The 19,489-nt window shown below is 33.0% G+C and overlaps 2 protein-coding genes across 3 annotated transcripts; both read right to left on the reverse strand.

The window, feature by feature from the left end:
• Positions 1-5,385: 5,385 nt before the first annotated feature.
• LOC132731853 (toll-like receptor 4) lies at positions 5,386-8,294 on the reverse strand. The gene has a single exon (XM_060718138.1). It carries the CDS (start codon positions 8,232-8,234, stop codon positions 5,577-5,579), a length of 2,658 nt encoding a protein of 885 aa, XP_060574121.1. The 5' UTR covers positions 8,235-8,294; the 3' UTR covers positions 5,386-5,576.
• A 5,551-nt stretch (positions 8,295-13,845) lies between these two features.
• LOC132731854 (fibropellin-1-like) lies at positions 13,846-19,489 on the reverse strand. Of its 2 annotated transcripts, none has more exons than XM_060718139.1 (9): positions 19,405-19,489; positions 18,358-18,424; positions 18,032-18,208; positions 17,712-17,787; positions 16,879-16,974; positions 16,337-16,450; positions 15,124-15,234; positions 14,580-14,759; positions 13,846-14,265 (listed from the first exon to the last, which is right to left on the reverse strand). In XM_060718139.1, the coding sequence occupies exons 2-9, from the start codon at positions 18,382-18,384 to the stop codon at positions 14,108-14,110; spliced, it is 939 nt and encodes a 312-aa protein (XP_060574122.1). In that variant the 5' UTR covers positions 18,385-18,424; positions 19,405-19,489; the 3' UTR covers positions 13,846-14,107. The 2 variants fall into 2 exon arrangements, with proteins under 2 accessions (XP_060574122.1, XP_060574123.1); XM_060718140.1 differs by lacking the exon at positions 19,405-19,489 and adding an exon at positions 19,036-19,176.

Here is a 19,489-nt window from a genome sequence, read left to right on the forward strand (position 1 = left end):
CTTACCACTGCTGAATCTTGGTCTGCATTGGTCACATATTAATGTTTAATTCTTGCCCCTGCTGAATCTTGGTCTGCATTGGTCACATATTAATGTTTAATCCTTACCACTGCTGAATCTTGGTCTGCATTGGTCACATATTAATGTTTAATCCTTGCCCCTGCTGAATCTTGTCTGCACTGGTCACATATTAATGTTTAATCCTTACCACTGCTGAATCTTGGTCTGCATTGGTCATATATTAATGTTTAATCCTTGCCCCTGCTGAATCTTGGTCTGCATTGGTCACATATTAATGTTTAATCCTTACCACTGCTGAATCTTGTCTGCACTGGTCACATATTAATGTTTAATCCTTACCACTGCTGAATCTTGGTCTGCATTGGTCATATATTAATGTTTAATCCTTGCCCCTGCTGAATCTTGTCTGCACTGGTCACATATTAATGTTTAATCCTTGCCCCTGCTGAATCTTGTCTGCATTGGTCACATATTAATGTTTAATCCTTACCACTGCTGAATCTTGTCTGCACTGGTCACATATTAATGTTTAATCCTTGCCCCTGCTGAATCTTGGTCTGCATTGGTCACATATTAATGTTTAATCCTTGCCCCTGCTGAATCTTGGTCTGCACTGTCACATGTTTATGGTGAATCTTTAACCCAGCTGAATCTTGGTCTGCACTGGTTGTATCCTATGTTGAATTCTTACTTCAAATTTGATATCATTGATTTTTATAACACCAAAAAATGGAGTAGCTCCTAGTAAAGGGACATGTTAGTCTGCTCAATGTGAGTGCTGGCCTAGCTGGTTCTATACTTGAGGACGTGGTCCATTATCTTAGTTACTAGAGTTTTAATGGTTAAATACATACATGTATTACAAATATAGAAAAATATACAGATTTTTGTAGAAGTATATTTAAACCTGGGCTTTATTAATTTATATTATGTGTATTATCTATTTACAATGTTAATTCTTACAAAATGAAAGAAAACCCCGTTGGGTTTATTATGATCCCAATCCCTGGCATTAGTTTAAACCCCTTTTGGTTTAAATTTTGTAAATTTTAATAATAAAAAAAACTTTTTAAATTTTCACTTGGATTTCCTGTTTCAGCCCCCTTTTTGATAAAAAAAAGTTAAAATTAAAATAAAGAAACTAAAAAAGGTTTATTTTAATGTTAAATTTTACTTCTATTATATAATTTGTTAGATTATCTTTTGTTTTGAAAATAAATCTTGTTTTATACATCTTAACCAATTGCTGTCATAAATATAAACAAAATTTCATAATTATGTTTTTCTTTTTAAATTTGGAACCCCCAAGCTATTTTACTGCTGTACCACTAGAATATCTGATACTAGTTTGGATGTCGGGTCCACTTGTTCCTTGGTCAGGCAACCCCTAGGCAACACATGACCAGTGTGATCACATTTTCCTTTGTTTTAAGCTCACCTTCGCACAGAGTTCAGAAGTGATAACTGTGGGTCCGCTTTTTAGCTCACCTGTCACAAAGTGACAGGGTGAGCTTTTGTGATTGCTTTTCGTCCGGCGTCCGTCCGTCGTCCGTCCGTAAACTTTTGCTTTAAATGACATCTCCTCATAAACCACTGAGCCAATTTCATCCAAACTTCACAGGAATGTTCCTTTGGTGGTCACCTTTAAAAATTGTTCAAAGAATTTAATTCCATGCAGAACTCTGGTTGCCATGGCAACCAAAAGAAAAATCTTTAAATATCTTCTTTTAAAAAACCATAAGAGCTAGAGCTTAGATATTTGGCATGAAACATCTTCTAAAGAGTGTCTACCAAGTTTATTCAAATTAAAGCCCTGGGGTCAAAATTGGCCCCGCCCAGGGGGGGTCATTGATTTTCCCTATATGCATATAGTAAAAACTTAAAAAATCTTCTTTTAAAGAACTGTAAGAGCTAGAGCTTAGATATTTGGCATGAACATCTTCTAGTGAATGTCTACCAAGTTTGTTCAAATAAAAGCCCTGGGGTCAAAATTGGCCCCACCCCAGGGGTCATTGATTTTCCCTATATGCATATAGTAAAAACTTAAAAAATCTTCTTTTAAAGAACCCAAAGAGCTAGAGCTAAGATATTTAGCATGAAACATCTTCTAATGAGTGTCTACCAAGTTTATTCAAATAAAAGCCCTGAGGTCAAAATTGGCCCTGCCCCAGGGGGTCATAGATATTCCCTATATGCATATAGTAAAAACTTAAAAATCTTCTTTTAAAGAACCCAAAGAGCTAGAGCTAAGATATTTGGCATGAAACATCTTCTAGTGAGTGTCTACCAAGTTTGTTCAAATAAAAGCCCTGGGGTCAAAATTGGCCCCGCCCTGGGGGGTCATTGATTTTCCCTATATGCATATAGTAAAAACTTAAAAAATCTTCTTTTAAAGAACCGTAAGAGCTAGAGCTTAGATATTTAGCATGAAACATCTTCTTGTGAATGTCTACCAAGTTTGTTCAAATAAAAGCCCTGGGGTCAAAATTGGCCCCGCCCCAGGGGGTCATTGATTTTCCCTATATGCATATAGTAAAAACTTAAAAAATCTTCTTTTAAAGAACCCAAAGAGCTAGAGCTAAGATATGTAGCATGAAACATGTTCTAATGGGTTTCTACCAAGTATGTTCAAATAAAAGCCCTGGGGTCAAAACTGGCCCCGCCCCGGGGGTCATTGATTTTCCTTATATGTGTATAGCAAAAACTTAAAAATCTTCTTTGAAAAACCCAAATAGCTTTAGTTAAGATATTAAGCATGAAACATCTATAAGTAAATATCTACAAATTAAAGCCCGGGGGTCAAAACTGGCCCTGCCTCAGGGGTGTCATTGTTTTTAACTATATGTGTATAGTAAAAACTTAAAAAATCTTCTTTTAAAAAACCCAATGAGCTAGAACTTAGATGTTTAGCATGAAACATCTTCTTATGGGTGTCTACCAAGTTTGTTCAAATAAACAAATAAAAGCCCTTGGGTAAACATTGGCACGGGGGGAGGGGGGGCCCTCTTGTTACCATTTGTCCTTATCCACTATTTCTTAGAAAAACATCTGCTCCTGAACAATACCCTTGACTTTGATTAAACTTCACGGGATGGAGTGTGTGTGTGATAGTATGTTTATTTCTGCTTGGAGCCCGAATTAACCATTTGTCCAAGATTCATCAGCGTTCGTGCCGATCAACTTTAGAAGTCACACCGGGGACATGTTTTCTTTCTGAATCTTCCTTGACCTGTTTTTCTTGAGGAGGGGATACGGCAATACTGGCAAGGCATCACATTTCTGATAGCATCATAACAAAAACAAACGGCCTCTTATTAGCCTACCCGTACGAGGTAGTCACGATAGGTCAACTCATCGTCTCTGGTACTTGAGGTGACTTGACGTACATTGAACTGCCGTATGTCTTTTGCGAAACGACGCCTAGGGAGGAATTTGGAGATGGCTTCACATGAATGGTTTAGTAATCTTGCCCAGAAGTTGCCCTATTGGTCAAAAACGGATCGCCCAAGGGATCACTTAGTTAACGTAGGTTTTGTAGGAAACTACATTTAGGTCTTTTCTTATAAAGCTGCGATGCCAATAGCTTAAATATTTGGCATATAGCACAGTCTAATGGATCTCTATATAAGTAACTTAGATTGTGTGTAAAAATGGCCATATCTTTTGGCACATTTATGTAACCTAGACTTGTTAGCAAAAAGTCCTAAAAAGTTTTCTACTCTGAAAGAACAATGCTCAGAGTTGATTCAAAACATAGCTGATACTGTTTAATGTTCTATACTCGAGGTTTACTTTTCACTAACCATCACATTAAATGTTCATTTATGTCAAGTTTTGTGTTTGTTATGAAATGATATAAATAGGATATAATATCATGTCTATGAACTCAAATCCATGATTCCAAATATGAGATCGTTTTTTATATGAACACTTGCAAGATCTGATAAGTGTACAGAAGTTTAATGAATAGTCCCAATCTGATGCTAAAGCAGATCTCAAGAGCTGAAAATAGATCTTTAAAATCTGCTTCTCAGAAACTGTAATTTCTATATATTTGGCATGTTGCAACATATTGTGGTCTTCTACAAATTGTATTTAAATCATGACCATTTGGCCATTATTTGGTCCTGCATCGGGGGTTTACTTTTATCTAGTTTATAATTGACTTGTATAGGAAAAATACATTGTGAAATAACATTGCTCGGGGGTTCATTTATTTGACATGCAGCATTGCCAAGTCGGCCTCTTTATTAAGTAATACAAGCAATGTCCGTTACATAAAAAAAATGAACCTGCCCGTTGGTAACTTAACCTTTTAATAAAAGTATCTCGAATAGCCTTTTATACGAAATAATAATGCTTAAAGCTGAGATATTTGTCAATAAGAAATATGGACCTAGATTTGTCTTTGACTCCTCCTTAGCCAAGTTGTGTCACTTTTCAACTTAGTGCACACATGATCTCAAATCTTGCCCACTATGGACATTTGATTCTTTAATGTGAGAGCTATTCAACAAGGTGATGGAACATTTGATAATCCTTCTCAGTGTTCATATGTCTGAAAATAAATAATGAATGAAGGGGAAACTGAAGGCTTTCAAAGATACGACAATTAACTGTCGAGTTTACTGCTGTCGGTCTTAATCCAAAAGTTGGAAAGTTTGCATAATATGACCTTTGCAGTTGTACCATGGTGACTAATAATCTACAAACCCATGTATAAGCCCTTCGTTATACTTTTTCATGTCTAGAAATAAGCAACCTATAATTTGGCAATGTTGAATCATATTTTATAATTTTAAATAAGTTAAAATGATTTTAAAATTCGAATTAAACCCATTACCAGATAATAACACGCCTTTCAACGCCCTAGCATCGCCTTTTTTCTCAAAATGGTGAAAAAAATGCCTTATTTAGGACTCAGACACTTGGATTTTTGTTTGTAATGAGAAATGTTGTTAAAACAGTACCCACTTTTTTCGGCACCGCCTCCTATTCAAAAGATACATCAGAGGGTTGCCAGAAGGGGGATGTGCCTCCTTCTGTGTAACCAACACTGAACAGCTTTTGACTCTATCGTAATCCATTAAGAAGTTGCAGCACTTTGAAATCAATTTTGATGGGAAAAAAATCAACGCAAAATTGGGATTTTTGGCAATTTTTGAGATGTCCCCATGGTAACAGGAAATTTTAGACTTAGCATGTTGCTACAAAGGCAATGGCCTAGTCAACATTTGTGCCAAATTTTATTAGTATTGAAGCAGTTTTTATAGTTTTTATAGCAATTTTGAACTTGTAACGGAATTTTTTTCAATAAAAAACAGCAATTTTTTCACAAAATGCTCATGCAGTTATGACTTTAATAACAAAACACATTTTGTAAGTAATATATATTTACTGTTTACATTTAAGTATTCATATAGTATAACACCAGTAAAAATTCGATAGACCTCAATCAATTTCTGCAATAAAACAATTTACCGTATGTCTTCTATCAAAACTGTTTAAATGTTTCGGTGCATATCTACAATTTTAAAATCCCAAAAGTATAATAACTATGACATTATCAGATCCCTCACCCTATCCCAAAACACTTCCTCATGTGCCTGGTCCTCAGGAAGTTCTAGGTACGTTTGGTTTCGCAAAATATCCATTATTTCCAATGGTAATCCTTTAACTGTCACAGGTTCAAGCATCATAACCAACAACACGTTCCTTTCTGTGTGAAGAGCCTCCATTCTTGCATAGTTCATCTCACGGACGCACCAAGCACTTCTTAGAAAATCGCGACTCATGAGAATCATGGTCTTTCTTGATTTCGTTATCGCATTAACAATATTGTCGACAACGAAATTTCCAGGAATGAAATCACGGTCATGAACCATAACTCTAACGTGCCTTTTTGCCTCTAATTCAGGTACAAGAACTTTTTTCACAAATTTCCCGTTGGAGTCACTGTATGATATAAAAACATCGTAGGCAAATTCACTGGTATCATCATTTCTACAATCTACAGGTGTGTATCCGCGATGCCTCATCTTTGCAGAGTAGTATAAATAACGAAGTTTCCACCTATATCTATAGATTATGCAAGATCCAACGACTACTAGAACAAGTAGAAAGGAAAGTGAGGACGCTATTATAGTTACTTTATAATCGGCACAATCTTTCTGAAGAGTTTCATAAATTGTTTCCGCGTAAGTCAAATCCTTTGTAACACCCGATTCGTATTTGCAAGTGTATGACTTAAGCCGTCGAAAATGTTGTGTCATCTCTGAGAATTGCTTGACAAATCTAATGTAAGAACACGAACAAACAAGTTTGTTATTCTGTAAATTAACAGACAAGTCATGCTCTGTGTCACGAGAAAATTTCAGAAGAGTTTCCATGGTGCTTGTGGCAATTGTTACCAGGAGGTTATTACTGATATCTAACCAAGTTAACCAATTCATGTGGTTAATTTTAACATCAAAAGTCAGAAGAAAATTGTTCGATAAGCACAATTTCATCAATCTTTTAAGACCTGTAAAGAATTTTTTAGGTAAGGTCCTTATCTTATTGTCTGATATGTCTAAAAATTCTAACTTTGCCTGATTCTTGAATATTTCGCCATGCAAGTCATTTCTAAAAGCATTTTCAAGAAAATTTCCTGATAAATTCAAAGACAAAAGATTTGGTAATATATGAAAAACATCTGTTGACATGTCTTCGCAAGCATTCCAGGCCAAATTGAGATTCAAGAGGTCTTCTAAGCCTTTGAATGATCCGTTCCATCTCCAAAATATGTTCCTGCTTAAGTTTAATCTCAGTATTTTGTTTGGCTTACAAACACACAGGTCGTTTAATTCCATTCGTACTCTCATATCACTTGCATCAATATCAACGAGCGTTTCTGTGAATTTGAAGGGAGCATATATTAATGGACAGTTATAGCATTTTCTTGCATAATCCTCGTTAGATATGGTTTGATTATGTGATACAAACATGGATGATTTTAGTGACAATTTTCTTCTTTTATTCTTTTCATCCGTTGCAAGAGCTGTTTTTGACTTTCTCCTGAAAGCATTGACAAAGTTCTCATTTATACTTTGCATAGAGAGATTTATGAATGTAAGATTGGAGAAAATCTGTTGTCTGAATATTTCATATAGGTATCCCCCAAATAAAATCATGTTATCTTTTATAGAAAGACCTTTTATGTTTCTCGGAAGATATGCAACGGCCTCGTTAGAAATAGTTGCTAAGCGATTTGAATCGAGGTAGAGAAGACCAACAGACATATTTCTCATGAATTTGACATGCTCCACTTCAATTGTCATGCATTCGCCTATATTTTGATGTATGTTTATAAGCCTCAGTTCTCGCAATTTCTGTTTCTGTAGACCAGACGTTATATTTGCAAGCCCATCAATCTTGATATCTGGATTGTATGATAGATCAAGAAATGTAAGATTCTGAAGTATTTCAAATGAGTCTTGTTGAACAGATTCAACTTGACAATTGATCATTGTGAAGCTGCTTATCCGCTTACAGAACTTAAACATTTTTGGGTCTATACTCTTTACAGAACATCGTCCATTATAACCATTAAGTGTTAGTGACGTTAAACGTTTCATTTTCTCCATGTGGTTAGCAAATGTCCGGTTTTGCAAACCGTCAATAAGCAGTTCTTCTAGAAAATTTAGACTTGAAAGAGCCTTAGTGGGGTATTGCTCTTTTGGTTCAACATCATCAGTTGAAAAGTTTTGCTGTAAGTTCATGCGTGTTAGAGATTTGAGTTCTGCAAAAACTCCGTTAGGAATACACTTGATTTTGTAGCGTATCTTATTTCCATTTAGTTCAAGGGTTCTAAGGTTGCCAAGTCCTGCAAATGTTTCACTATGTAAAGAAGTTAAGCCAGTTTTAGATAAATCCAGATACAGCAATTTCGATAAGTGTTCGAATGATCTCGGACCAATTTTCGTGATATTGTTACCGTTTAGGGTGAGAACTGTGGTATTCGACGGAATATTTGTTGGAACGGACGTAAGGCCAGCATCAGTGCAATTCACAAGCAACAAATATGAACCATTAGTATACACAGATTCGTCCTTGCAATAACAACTTGGACACCAGGAACATTTTTCTAATTTGCCTTCCGACGGAGTCGCAGCTGTAGATGAAATAAGTAGACATAAAGACAGTAGAAAGATAACCTGAAGTGTTGCATCCATCTCTTTCTCTGTTGTGTTTAAAGAGACAGCCTGCAATAAAATTATATTACTGTATATGACCATTTTTTGCTTGAAATGATTTAATTATTCAAGAATCTTTAGATTCAATAATTGTAAAAGATGCAATCAGAATAATACATTCGAGTGATTTCTATTTTTCTTATTAATTTAAGGAAAAAAAACTCCCCAAAAATCCAAAACTCTTTTTGCAAGAAATTTTAGTTTTAATTTGTGTAAAAAATAAATCCCCTTCCCAAAGAAATAAAAACTTTTTTGGTTGTGCCCTTTTATACCAAATTTTAATTGAGATGTTTTTTTATTTTTCCCCTCTTTTTAAAAATAAAAACACAAACATTTTTTTGAATATCTGTGGGCTCCTTTTCACAATAAACCCCTTTTGAGTTCAGGGAAACAGGTAAAAGACGACTGAAACGGTAATTTAAAAGCAAATTCCTATCAGGGGAAAATCAAAAAACAAACTAAATCAAGTTTCTAATAAAAAAAAAAGGGAAAGAAATAATTTAAACATATTTAAAAAAAACGCCACAAAAATGTTTTTTGTGGTAAAATTTAGGGGCTAAAACATTTTAAAAAAATTTTCTTTGGCAAGTTTAAATATTACGCACCGACGTCGGTGATATTATATTTGGTTTAAACAATATCTATTTTTCTTCCTCCATATTTTCAAACACAATTTCAATACATAAATTGCATTCAGGATTGGATAAAAAGTTTATATGAAACTATCTTCTGTATATAATGATATAATATATTTAAATAAGTCACACGTGATTCATCATCTGAATTGAAATAAAAGAGAAAGTGTGTTGAGCAAATGTATTACATTCATAAATTCAAAATTCAGTTTATTACAAAAATGCATTAAACATATATTTCATTGTAAATTTGCAATAAATATTGAAAACATGCTGCACAAATGATTTAATTATGAGATATTTAGGTGAAAATTCATTTAATTATGTGTCTCATAGTTCAATATATATCGAGTCTTGTACAGGTTTATACCAGTGCATCATATAAATGCAAAATTGGCAAGACTATAGACACGCGCTCTGAACATTAAAATGTCTAGTTATGTTGATTTCTCATCATTTAAAACTTATTGAAAAATCAATTCAGAATCAGGGGTAAGAGACAAATGATCTTTAGACTTAATGTTAGAGATAAATTATAATGGAGATATTTCGGCACCCAAAGGTGCGGGATAACAAGTGTGCACTCTAAAAAAGTCAAGTAGACAGCGTTCTGAGTATGACCATATGGAATTATAGCATTTGTAACAATTCGGCATTCTTCGGCAAGTCCATAAGAAGTGACTTATTGAAGTCGCCTTGGGTGTTCCGATCGGGAAGATAAAAGATTTGCTATCGCTGAAGAATAATGATTTTTGACAAAGGAGGAAGTTTTATGTGAAACTTAAGTTTAAGGAAGTAAAGAAACATCATCCGAAACTTGTCGAAGTTTTTTGCTCTCTGTGAAAGTACAAATATACATGTTTAATTAATGGTTTATGAAATTTTACGTTTTACTTTAATTTTATGAAATGAAAACTGGAAGCAGGAAACATTCTAATAAGCATATAATACATACATAGCTTTATAAGCTGTATTGTCATTAAATCTTTATTTATTTATTTATTTTTAAATTTATATACAATCCTCGCGACTAAATATTTTAAAATTCACAAAAAGCTTGTATATTTTTAAAAGGAAGTAAACATTGAATGGAATTGATAAAACCGGCCGTATTATTTGGGTTTGGATAAAAAAATGCCTCAAAAAGTATATGTATGTTTAATTTTAAAACATGCAATTATTTGCTTTGTACCGGGACATTATACATTTCATTTCAATTGAATAGACTTGCTAATAATACACTAACCAAATACCTTCCAAGATGAAGACAATAAGGTCTCCTTTTTACGGAAGTTTAATGCTTACTCATGTATATTTATTCTCTTACGAAAACGAAAACTTTGATAAAATTTTTTACCAGTGTAACCTTTAGTTGCTCGTGTTATCTTTTTTTTTATCTCGATTCTTCTTTATTTCTTTTATACACGTATTCTTACTTGAAAACGTAAAACTAAGATAATTTCCCCTTTCGTTTTTTTGGAAGACGGTCTATTCATTAACCTGTGTATATTTAAAATAATATGATGTGAAACTTTGATGAAATTGCATATACAATTTCATTAACGAGTGACCCACAACGTCCAGCGACCATCTTCGTAAGTTGTGTATCACAAATGCATTAAATTCGTACTGTTTATATCGTATATATCGTGTACACTGCCGGTCAAAGGTAGCTTTAAATTTAAAAAGGATCATAAAATACGCATCAAGAAAACTGTATATTTTTACTGTATAAACTACGCCGCACAATTTTATTTATTCACCATATAAACGTTGGTGTTTTATTACGTTCTTTCTAGCAGGAAATGTTCTAAACTTAACATAGTCCCTTTGCAAGGTAGCAAGGGAATTACGTCACATAATAAAGTAGAATAAAATACGGATTTGGGTTGCGTTTGTACATATACTGATAGAAAAAAATGAAGTAAGAAACTTTTGGAGAACTAGCATTGAAGCATGCAATCAAGTACGAGTTTATACCATAAATAAGATCTTTAATTGCAGTCGATACGCATTCTTCTCATTCCGTGATATTGCTAGATAAATTGGGCGTCTAACCAGAAAATGCTGAGTGGCCAGACAGAAAAAGCCACACAAGTTTGAATACTTTGTGAGAGTTGTGTCCCACTATCAACAGCCCAAAACTGCAAAAACGTAAAACCGGGATTCGCCAGACAGTGTACAAAACGCCATTGTATTGCCTAGGTGCTCAGCGGCGATGAAATCAAGCATATTGTCAAGCCCTGTCTCACTGTGCCTTGGCGTCAATGAATTACAAACGTATGGTCGGCATGCTTTGAATCGAGCAACACGCAGCTTGTGGCACAAACGGTCTTCTTGCAGTTTAGTTTTACGAGGTCTTCCTGTCATAGGCGTATCAACAATGTAATCTGTTTGCTGTAGTCTGTGCCCAAAGCAACTTATTGTTGATTCATGTCGATGATTCTCTCACTGACAAACCAGCCATTATCATTTCCACTACTTTCAGATCTTCTACTGTCATTCCAGGTCGACGTGCCATGACTGATTTTCAAAAGTTTGCTTTTCAGTTTTAAAGATGTACACTAGCGTGTTTTTCAGCAAGATTAATGGTATTACACTAGCTGTGCACGCACCGAACATGTTTACTACCTTGTTGTATATGAAAGTATTAAAATAAATGTGTAATCAGCATGTTTAACTTTTTTTCTATCTGTATAAATATAGTAATTAATTTATGGGGATATGTAACGGTATTTCTAAATATATCAATAAAAACTTACATGTAAAAACTATTACCCATGTCTTTAAATAGAATCGAGCTATTTGGTAAAACTAGTGGTTGCATTGCTACCAGTGAAAAGAGGCTCCCGTTACAAACGGGGCATCTTTTCCCTTCTTAATCTTTTGACAGATTGTACGATAACTTGCTTACCTTAATTATTTTACTGTTCAAAATGATAATTTACATTTCATGAAAATTAGCTTGAATCAGTGAGAAGCGTACTACTCATTTAATTAATTTGAAAGAGTTTGGTGAAGAAACAGCAGACGATATCTGAAATACAATGGCTGCATCAATGTTAAAAGCATGTCTAACATATAGATATGAGAATAGAATAATACTATAATAGAACAATAAAGAAAGTACTCGACATGATAACTAAATTGGTCTGATGTAATTTTTTTCCAGAGAGCCATTATCGACTCTTAAACAGTGACAACCTTATTCAGGTTGCCCTTTAAGTCAGGACCGGTAAGAACTCTTATTATATACTTATGTCAGCATTAAGGGTGATGTAAGACAGTTGTGTATGATTGGTAAAAGCAAATATTTTAGGAAAGAGTATTATAGTTATCTATGATAATTAGATAATTAATATTATCGGCATGCAAAAGTGTGTTTAACTATGTTTGCATTATTGTTAAAGCAGTTTGGTTGAGTGTTTGAAAGACAGAATTTTACATCAAGAATGTGAAGGGTGAATGAAGACAGTATTGTATGATGGTTAAGACAGCATGAATAGTATTGTTTCAGAGTGTTGTATCATAGCTAAGGCAGCTAGAATGATGGTATAAGACGATGAGTTATGATGGTAATTTCAACATTTAGAAGGAGTAAGACAGTGGTGTATGATGGTTATAACAGCACGTGGGTTGGTGTAAAACAGATCAAATGTTAAAACGCCCATATTAAGCATCTTGCTTTTTCGATTTAGTTAAGGCTTTTCATTAACGTAAGTGACTATTAGAATCTTACAAGTACGGAATGATAGAACTCTGCCTTTACCTGAAATTGTTTAAATCAGAATTTTGAACCATAGACTGATATGTTTATCCTAGAACCTTCAAGTATGTGTCGCTTTTTAGCCATTACATAGAGTAAATGTTTAACAGGTTATAAAACTTGCCTATAATGAACATGCACCTGGACGTCCGTCCGTCCGGCCGCCTGTTAGCAGTTTTCATGTTCGGCCTGTATCCTTTGAACTCGGGGAAGGAAATTGAAACTACTTGGCAGTAATGATAACCATAATAAGACGATGTGCAGAGAGCAGGTTTTAAATTTACTTTTCTCAGGTCAACACTTTGTATAAATTTCGAAATTTTGTGTCCGATCTGTAACTTTTGAACCTATAGAAAGAAATTAAAACCTTTATAAGACTTATATAGGAAAACACATTTGAGGTTTATTGTGTGAAACTATGACGCCAAGACCTTAGATATTTGTAAACCATAAAATAACTGGTATTAAGCTTGCCCATTGGGTCAATATTTACCTTACCTCGGGATTCACTTATAATATAGTTAATATATTTTTGTTTAGGAAACATATTTTAGTCTTTTGTGAAACTACAATGTCTAGGGTTTAGTTATTTGACATGTAGCATTGCCTTGTTGGCCTCTACAAAACGTTTATTAATCATGCCCCTTGTATGTTGGCTCACTTAGTTTATATAGTCTAGTATGTGAAAACATATTTCATTCTAATTTTGTGAAACTACAGTGCAAGTAAAGATATTAAGCAAACAACACTACCTTGTGATTTTTTTGTTGATAAATATGATATACATGCCTCTATATATGGCATAGAGCATTGCAAACTAAACTTCTTTCTCTTATATGAATCATGCACTTAGGGTAAAAAATGCACCACCTTGGAGGACATAGAGTATCATAAAGATAACTAAAGTAATGCTTTTTTTCAGACAAGTTTCTTGATTGGGTCTCTACACTTATTGAAAAATTGGTTGCTCAAACACATGGTTCATTGCCCCGCCTTTGCGGTACCCTTATGATAAGTTGTTTTAGTTAGTTATAAAGATAAGGATCCTCGTTCAGATTAACGCATTTGTTTTAAATTAAGGAAAGTCTTCATATCATTTTTTTATTATCTTAAACGGTTATGACTTAAAACTCGACATATCTTTATTACTAGGACACAAGAATGGAAATAATCATATACAAAGACATGGTTTTAATTTTGTTGAATATTTATTTCACCCATTCTGACAGATTAACAAATACATATCCCCTGTTCATGCTTTGCAAATAAATGCATCAGTTTTGTGTTAAAGACGCACACGCATATACATATATAAATCATGGTTGATTCTATTCATAATTTCAGCAACAAAATAAAATTTAAAGAATAAACATCATAGATCAAGTAGTTTATAATAAGCTAAAAGGAAGAAAAATAAAAAATGTATGTCTTTATGTTCGATTATCCCCTCACTAAAAACTGAAATAGGTAAAGCAGAATCCTAAGAAATTGTTGCTGCTATCACTAACGAAAGTAATTGTAAGCTCATTGGTTGATGACTGGATCCAAAAAGGGAGTGGGACTGTTCCCGACAGCATACCAAGGCAGGCTTGAACACCATTGATCTGACCTGTATGTTTTAAAGAAATAAAGTATTAAAATCAAAAGCAAAAACAATAAAAGAGCAATAAATCATTTCATCCGAGGTATTTTAGAAATATTGTAAGCGACAAATCAGATGACTGTTATATAAACTGAAGAAATCAAGTAAAGAAACCGATAAATATTTTCTTTAGATTAACTTGAATGGTTTAACAAATCCAGCAAATATATTCTCTTAACAACATAGATATACAATAACAATATTTTACTTCCTCCAATTCTCTCTCTATTTATTTTAAAAAAAGCTGTTATACATGAGACAAAACTGAATAAAAATCTCACCGTCCCGTACATACACAACATCATTATTCAATTCAGTTAGGAAATCCCTGATTGTAACCCAAATGACTTTTCCGACATCTGCAGTTATGTTCCACTGTACACTAAGATTGTCGCTATAACCGAATGGGAATCCAGGTGAACACGTTTTGGTTTTTGGGACTTGAGTGGTAGCAAAGAGTTCTTTGAAATAAACAAATTCGTATTTATCTTATTGTGTTGATGTTTAATTGTTTGTAATCGTTAAACAAATCTGTATATTATATGTAGAATAAATATTTTTTTCTTACAAAAAGAAAAAAAAGAAAAGAAAAAAACCTCCTTAACGTGAAATGAAAGGGAGATAAATACATCAACTTGTGATTTACAACTCGAACAAAGTTTGCTCTCTTCCATTTATTACGCCTAAATATTTTAAAATCTAAAGTAAATATTTTGATAAAAATGAAATGTTCTTTTAAAGCAACTTTTAACAAGTTTATTACAATTTTAATATCATTGAAAAGTTAAAACATTGTTATTTTAGATAAAAGACTTTTATACTTACCATTAGTACTTGACACTGATTGCACTGGATCACAAGTGCATACGTAGTCATTACCTACAGTTATGCATGATTGACCTTGGGAACAAGGGTATGGATTGCATCCGTCTAAACCTTAAAATATGGATTTGGTTATTAATAATGAAGAACAGAATCAAGACGACACATGAATATTTATATATATATTTACAAGTAAAACCAAAGAAGTTATATCACAAGCAAATACAAATTTGCAAAACTTGTATTACTCCGCAGTCTGACCAGGCACTTTAATGTTGGCTGACTTACTAAATTTTCATCTTGATATCCCCAAGACTGATAATCTACAGGTAATACAAGTTCATTTAATAGACTTTACATATTAATTAGTAAGATATTTTCTATAAAAATCAAATTAGGCAAATGCTTGTTTGTTTTATGGCGCACCATCACAATTTTGGTAATAAATATCTAAAAATATAACTTGACATGTCATCCCTATTTTATCATAGATTATATAACAAAGTACTGTAACAAAAATAGTGGATCACATATTGTACCTCATTTCTGTCCTGTGTCTGCTCTGTATATCATTTTATGTTTTGCAAACCAAGTATCCTTCAATTTTCTCAACCAATTATCGTTGTTCTTATATGGACATTACGATTTATAAGCAGACATCTTACCGCAGTAGTTGCATTTACAAACTCATCAAAAATTAAACATTCCGATTTTCTTAAATTCACTTGTTTATTACATAACACAACAAAGCCATTCAACTAACAGAGTGGAGCTTGGCAAGACTGTACCATACTGGTATCGAGTAAAGTTTCAGAAGAATCCAGCAGGGACAGGTTTTAGAGATATATTAACAGAGATCCTCAAGTTTTGACAATTCATTGAATATTTAAGTTAAGTCGTTACAAGAAGTGAAATAAGTATAAACATCTTATGGGACTATACAGAATGAACTTTTCTACACAAGATTGTATAAGACTAAAGAGAATTTCCCCTTGAAAAATATTTCTCATTTGCTCATTCTGTCAATAACTATATGCTGATAGAAGGCTTATTCCTTTTTACGTCGTAATAGAATTACAATTTAACTATGTACTATTCTAAATTGAAAGCAGGGCAAATTTTATTAAAAATTTAGTAGGTTTAGAATTATAAGGTGTACATGCACCAATGAAATAACATGAATTATGTAATAAAATAGACTTTATAATATGTATACTCGTTCCACAGTCCACCCCTGTATATCCTTCAGCACATTGACAAGTGTACTCATTAACACCATCAAGACAGGTAGCTCCATTTTCACAAGTTGCATTTACACAGTCATCAATGTCTGAAACATTAAAATAACGTTTGGAATTCAGTTGTACCATGTGCAACATCAACACGTTACATGTAATTGTATAATTACTAAGGTTCGCAATAGTCTATATCTAAAAAGGCACAGAAATTATTTTCATATCTTCCATATTGTAATTACACAGCTTATTTGCTCGAAAATTCATTAGTTGAGACGTTCTATATTATATTAACATTGAACATGCCGAAAGATATTTTCCCTCAAAAGACCCTAGAATGTATTGACATAGATATACATCTTCGTGTGTTTTTCACCAGTCGTTTTATAATAACTATCGTTATACTATGATATTAACAATTCATGATTATAATTTTATTATAATAGAATCATACGAAAAGAAGCCAGAGCTAAAGAAATTAAGACGTTTTATGTTTTCAGCAAAATATATCAAAATTGTTTACTCGTTTCACAAAATTCTCCAGTGAATCCAGACCCTGAACAATTGCAGAACGTGCCTTTAAAATGAGCATTGCATTGGTCTGTCTCCATACAATCACCTGAAACATATAAGGACACTGTGATGATAGCGGTCTTAAAGTGATAAATATCATTGAATTGTATCTGACCTGTGACCAATCTTTTGAAATAAAATGGCCAAAATTGTATGGTAATTTTCTATGTTCATGTTCAAAAATTGAATTCACAATAAGCCTTGGGACACTAATCACTCGCCTCAGTGGACAGACATAAATTAGGGCGTTCTTGATTTTTTCATTTTTAAACATTTTTAACATTCTGTTTAAGGTGCAAATTAGAAAATGAATTGAGTTAAAGTTTGAAGAAGATCCAATAAGCAAGGTGACCTCATTTAAAGTGTTAACGCACCAATCATTGATGACGGGCACTATAAGTAGCTCTCATTACAGCTATTCTATAGTTATCTTACAATTTGACATTGATCACTATCAAATTGCGAAACAATTTCATTTGATAAGTATGCGCACAGATTTGCCTACAATTTGATGACAACTTTAGTATGGCTAGCGTTAATGATGCACGGTGTAGAGCTAAATAAGTATGTAAGTCCTTTTTAACAAGATAACATAGCTCAGTAAATTAAATTAAAAAAATTAAAAAAGACGCAAATATGTATGTGTAAAAATCCCAAATGAGAAGATATTTGATAATCATGATATGATAAGACATTGGAAACATATAAAATAATCAGAATTTGTTTTGTTGTAATGCAATGTTTCCAGTATTACATTGATTTAATAAATGTTTTACTACTTACATTTATAGCAGATTTTACGCGCTTTCACCTTTGCTTTTCCAAAACCCGCCGCCAAGCACGCATATCCATCTGGACACTAAAAAAGATAAAGCTATATCTAACGATTTTGAACTAATTCAAACTTTAAAAGAAGTAATTAAAAAGATACATTTATGATCGGAATTGACGTTGAAATCTTTTCTTAGATTTGCTCTTGCTATACTTTGTCAGTCCTGAGTGTAAAGCGAAATGATATTGTCATTGTTTCGTGGCACATCTCGGATTTGAAGAGTTTGAATACATCAACTCTTGTATTAACGTAAAATGATTTTATTATGTACCTCATTGTGATCATAGCATATGTTGATTCCATTTCCGATTCCAGTTTCCTTTCCTTGCCACGAACGTTTTGATCGATTTATTAACTTTGTGAACTCATTTTTGCTTGCTGCCCTCACATGATTTTTCATCGATGGTTTTGATGCGGATGTTTTCAAATTCACGAATAAAACCAACAACTAGAAAAAAACATTTGTGAAAGTATGTAAGTTAAAATAACATTCGAATGTGGCTTTAGAGAGATTAAACAGAAGAAAGCTGCCTGTATACTTTAGAAATTTAGCGAATTCGTGTAACAAAAAACATAAAAGAATATATATTTACTCACCAGACATATGATGTTAAAATATCCCATTGTTCTTCACTCACTTTATATCAGTTAAAGAAAACTAGTCCTGAAAAGAATATAAACTGATTTGTTTCAAGTATTTAACTGTCCTATTGCAATTTTGAAGAAAAGAGAACTTTGCAGTTTGTAGTTGAATTTACATAGATTAAACCACTGATTACGTCCTAGGATGTTAATGAAACCAAAGAAAGTTAAAATCATTTAAATGCTAGTATCTCCTTAATTTTTACAGACACCATTTTCAGTACCGAAGGTCAGTAATGCCAACTAACATAAAACAATTACGACTAAATGCTAAAGAATATTTAATAAAAAAAATGACCCTGAATATCTGTACTATTTAAAAAGATACGCTGGATGTGTCTCAACTTTCAAATTACGGAAGAACTGATACTTTGTTCCTGAGATAGCAAACCATTGCAAGACAAACCAACGAATTATCTACTTTTGAAACATCTATATTTTTTAATTTTTAAATTAAGAGACATTAGTTCAAGCAAATTTATTTTCAGATTTTTAGTATAGGTTTTATGTATCACAATATTTAGTATCATAATAAAACTTCATTATATAAAAGCATTTTGACAAGAAATTTTTTTTATCTTATCTTCCTTTCACGTTGGCCTGTAAAACTCAATGCTTAAGAAAACGGATCACCTTTTTCGCGATTTATTAATTCACTTTTTACCGATTCACAAAACCGCCTCTAAATAATCCGATAAAAAATGTGGATTATTTATAGATTTTGGCATTGCATTGAATCCATTTGAGATCGGTTTAACTCCATCTGTTATGAATTTATAACTTATGTTCACATTTTTTTGCATGTACCCGTCGAAAGTTTAAGACTGATGGCGATGAGTCGTAGATATTTTCTATAGATTCGAAAAGAACTTAAACCACGAGAAAAAGCTAACGCGTAACAATAAAGTTTGTTCTCCAAGCAACGTGTCTCTGTGAAAAATATAGAATATCATAAAATAATGTATGAAACAAGGAGACTGTAATGAAAATACAAAGTTTTACCTTCCTATAATCCTTTATATCAATCGATAAGTGCACGACTGAAGTATAAGACAAGCGTTCCTGTATTTATACAAATCATAACACT

The sequence above is a fragment of the Ruditapes philippinarum genome, unplaced genomic scaffold, assembly GCF_026571515.1.
Source record: "Ruditapes philippinarum isolate M1 unplaced genomic scaffold, ASM2657151v2 ctg4888_1_1_1_1, whole genome shotgun sequence".
Taxonomy (NCBI): Eukaryota; Metazoa; Mollusca; class Bivalvia; order Venerida; family Veneridae; genus Ruditapes; species Ruditapes philippinarum.

Coding starts and splice junctions, on each gene's coding strand:
- LOC132731854 (XM_060718139.1), bottom strand. CDS start 18,384: ATGGGATATTTTAACATCATATGTCTG. Junction 16,451..16,878: donor TGGAGAATTTTGTGAAACGA/GTAAACAATTTT, acceptor TTAATGTTTCAG/ACATTGATGACTGTGTAAAT. Junction 15,235..16,336: donor AGGGGTGGACTGTGGAACGA/GTATACATATTA, acceptor CCATATTTTAAG/GTTTAGACGGATGCAATCCA.
- LOC132731853 (XM_060718138.1), bottom strand. CDS start 8,234: ATGGATGCAACACTTCAGGTTATCTTTCTACTGTCTTTATGTCTACTT.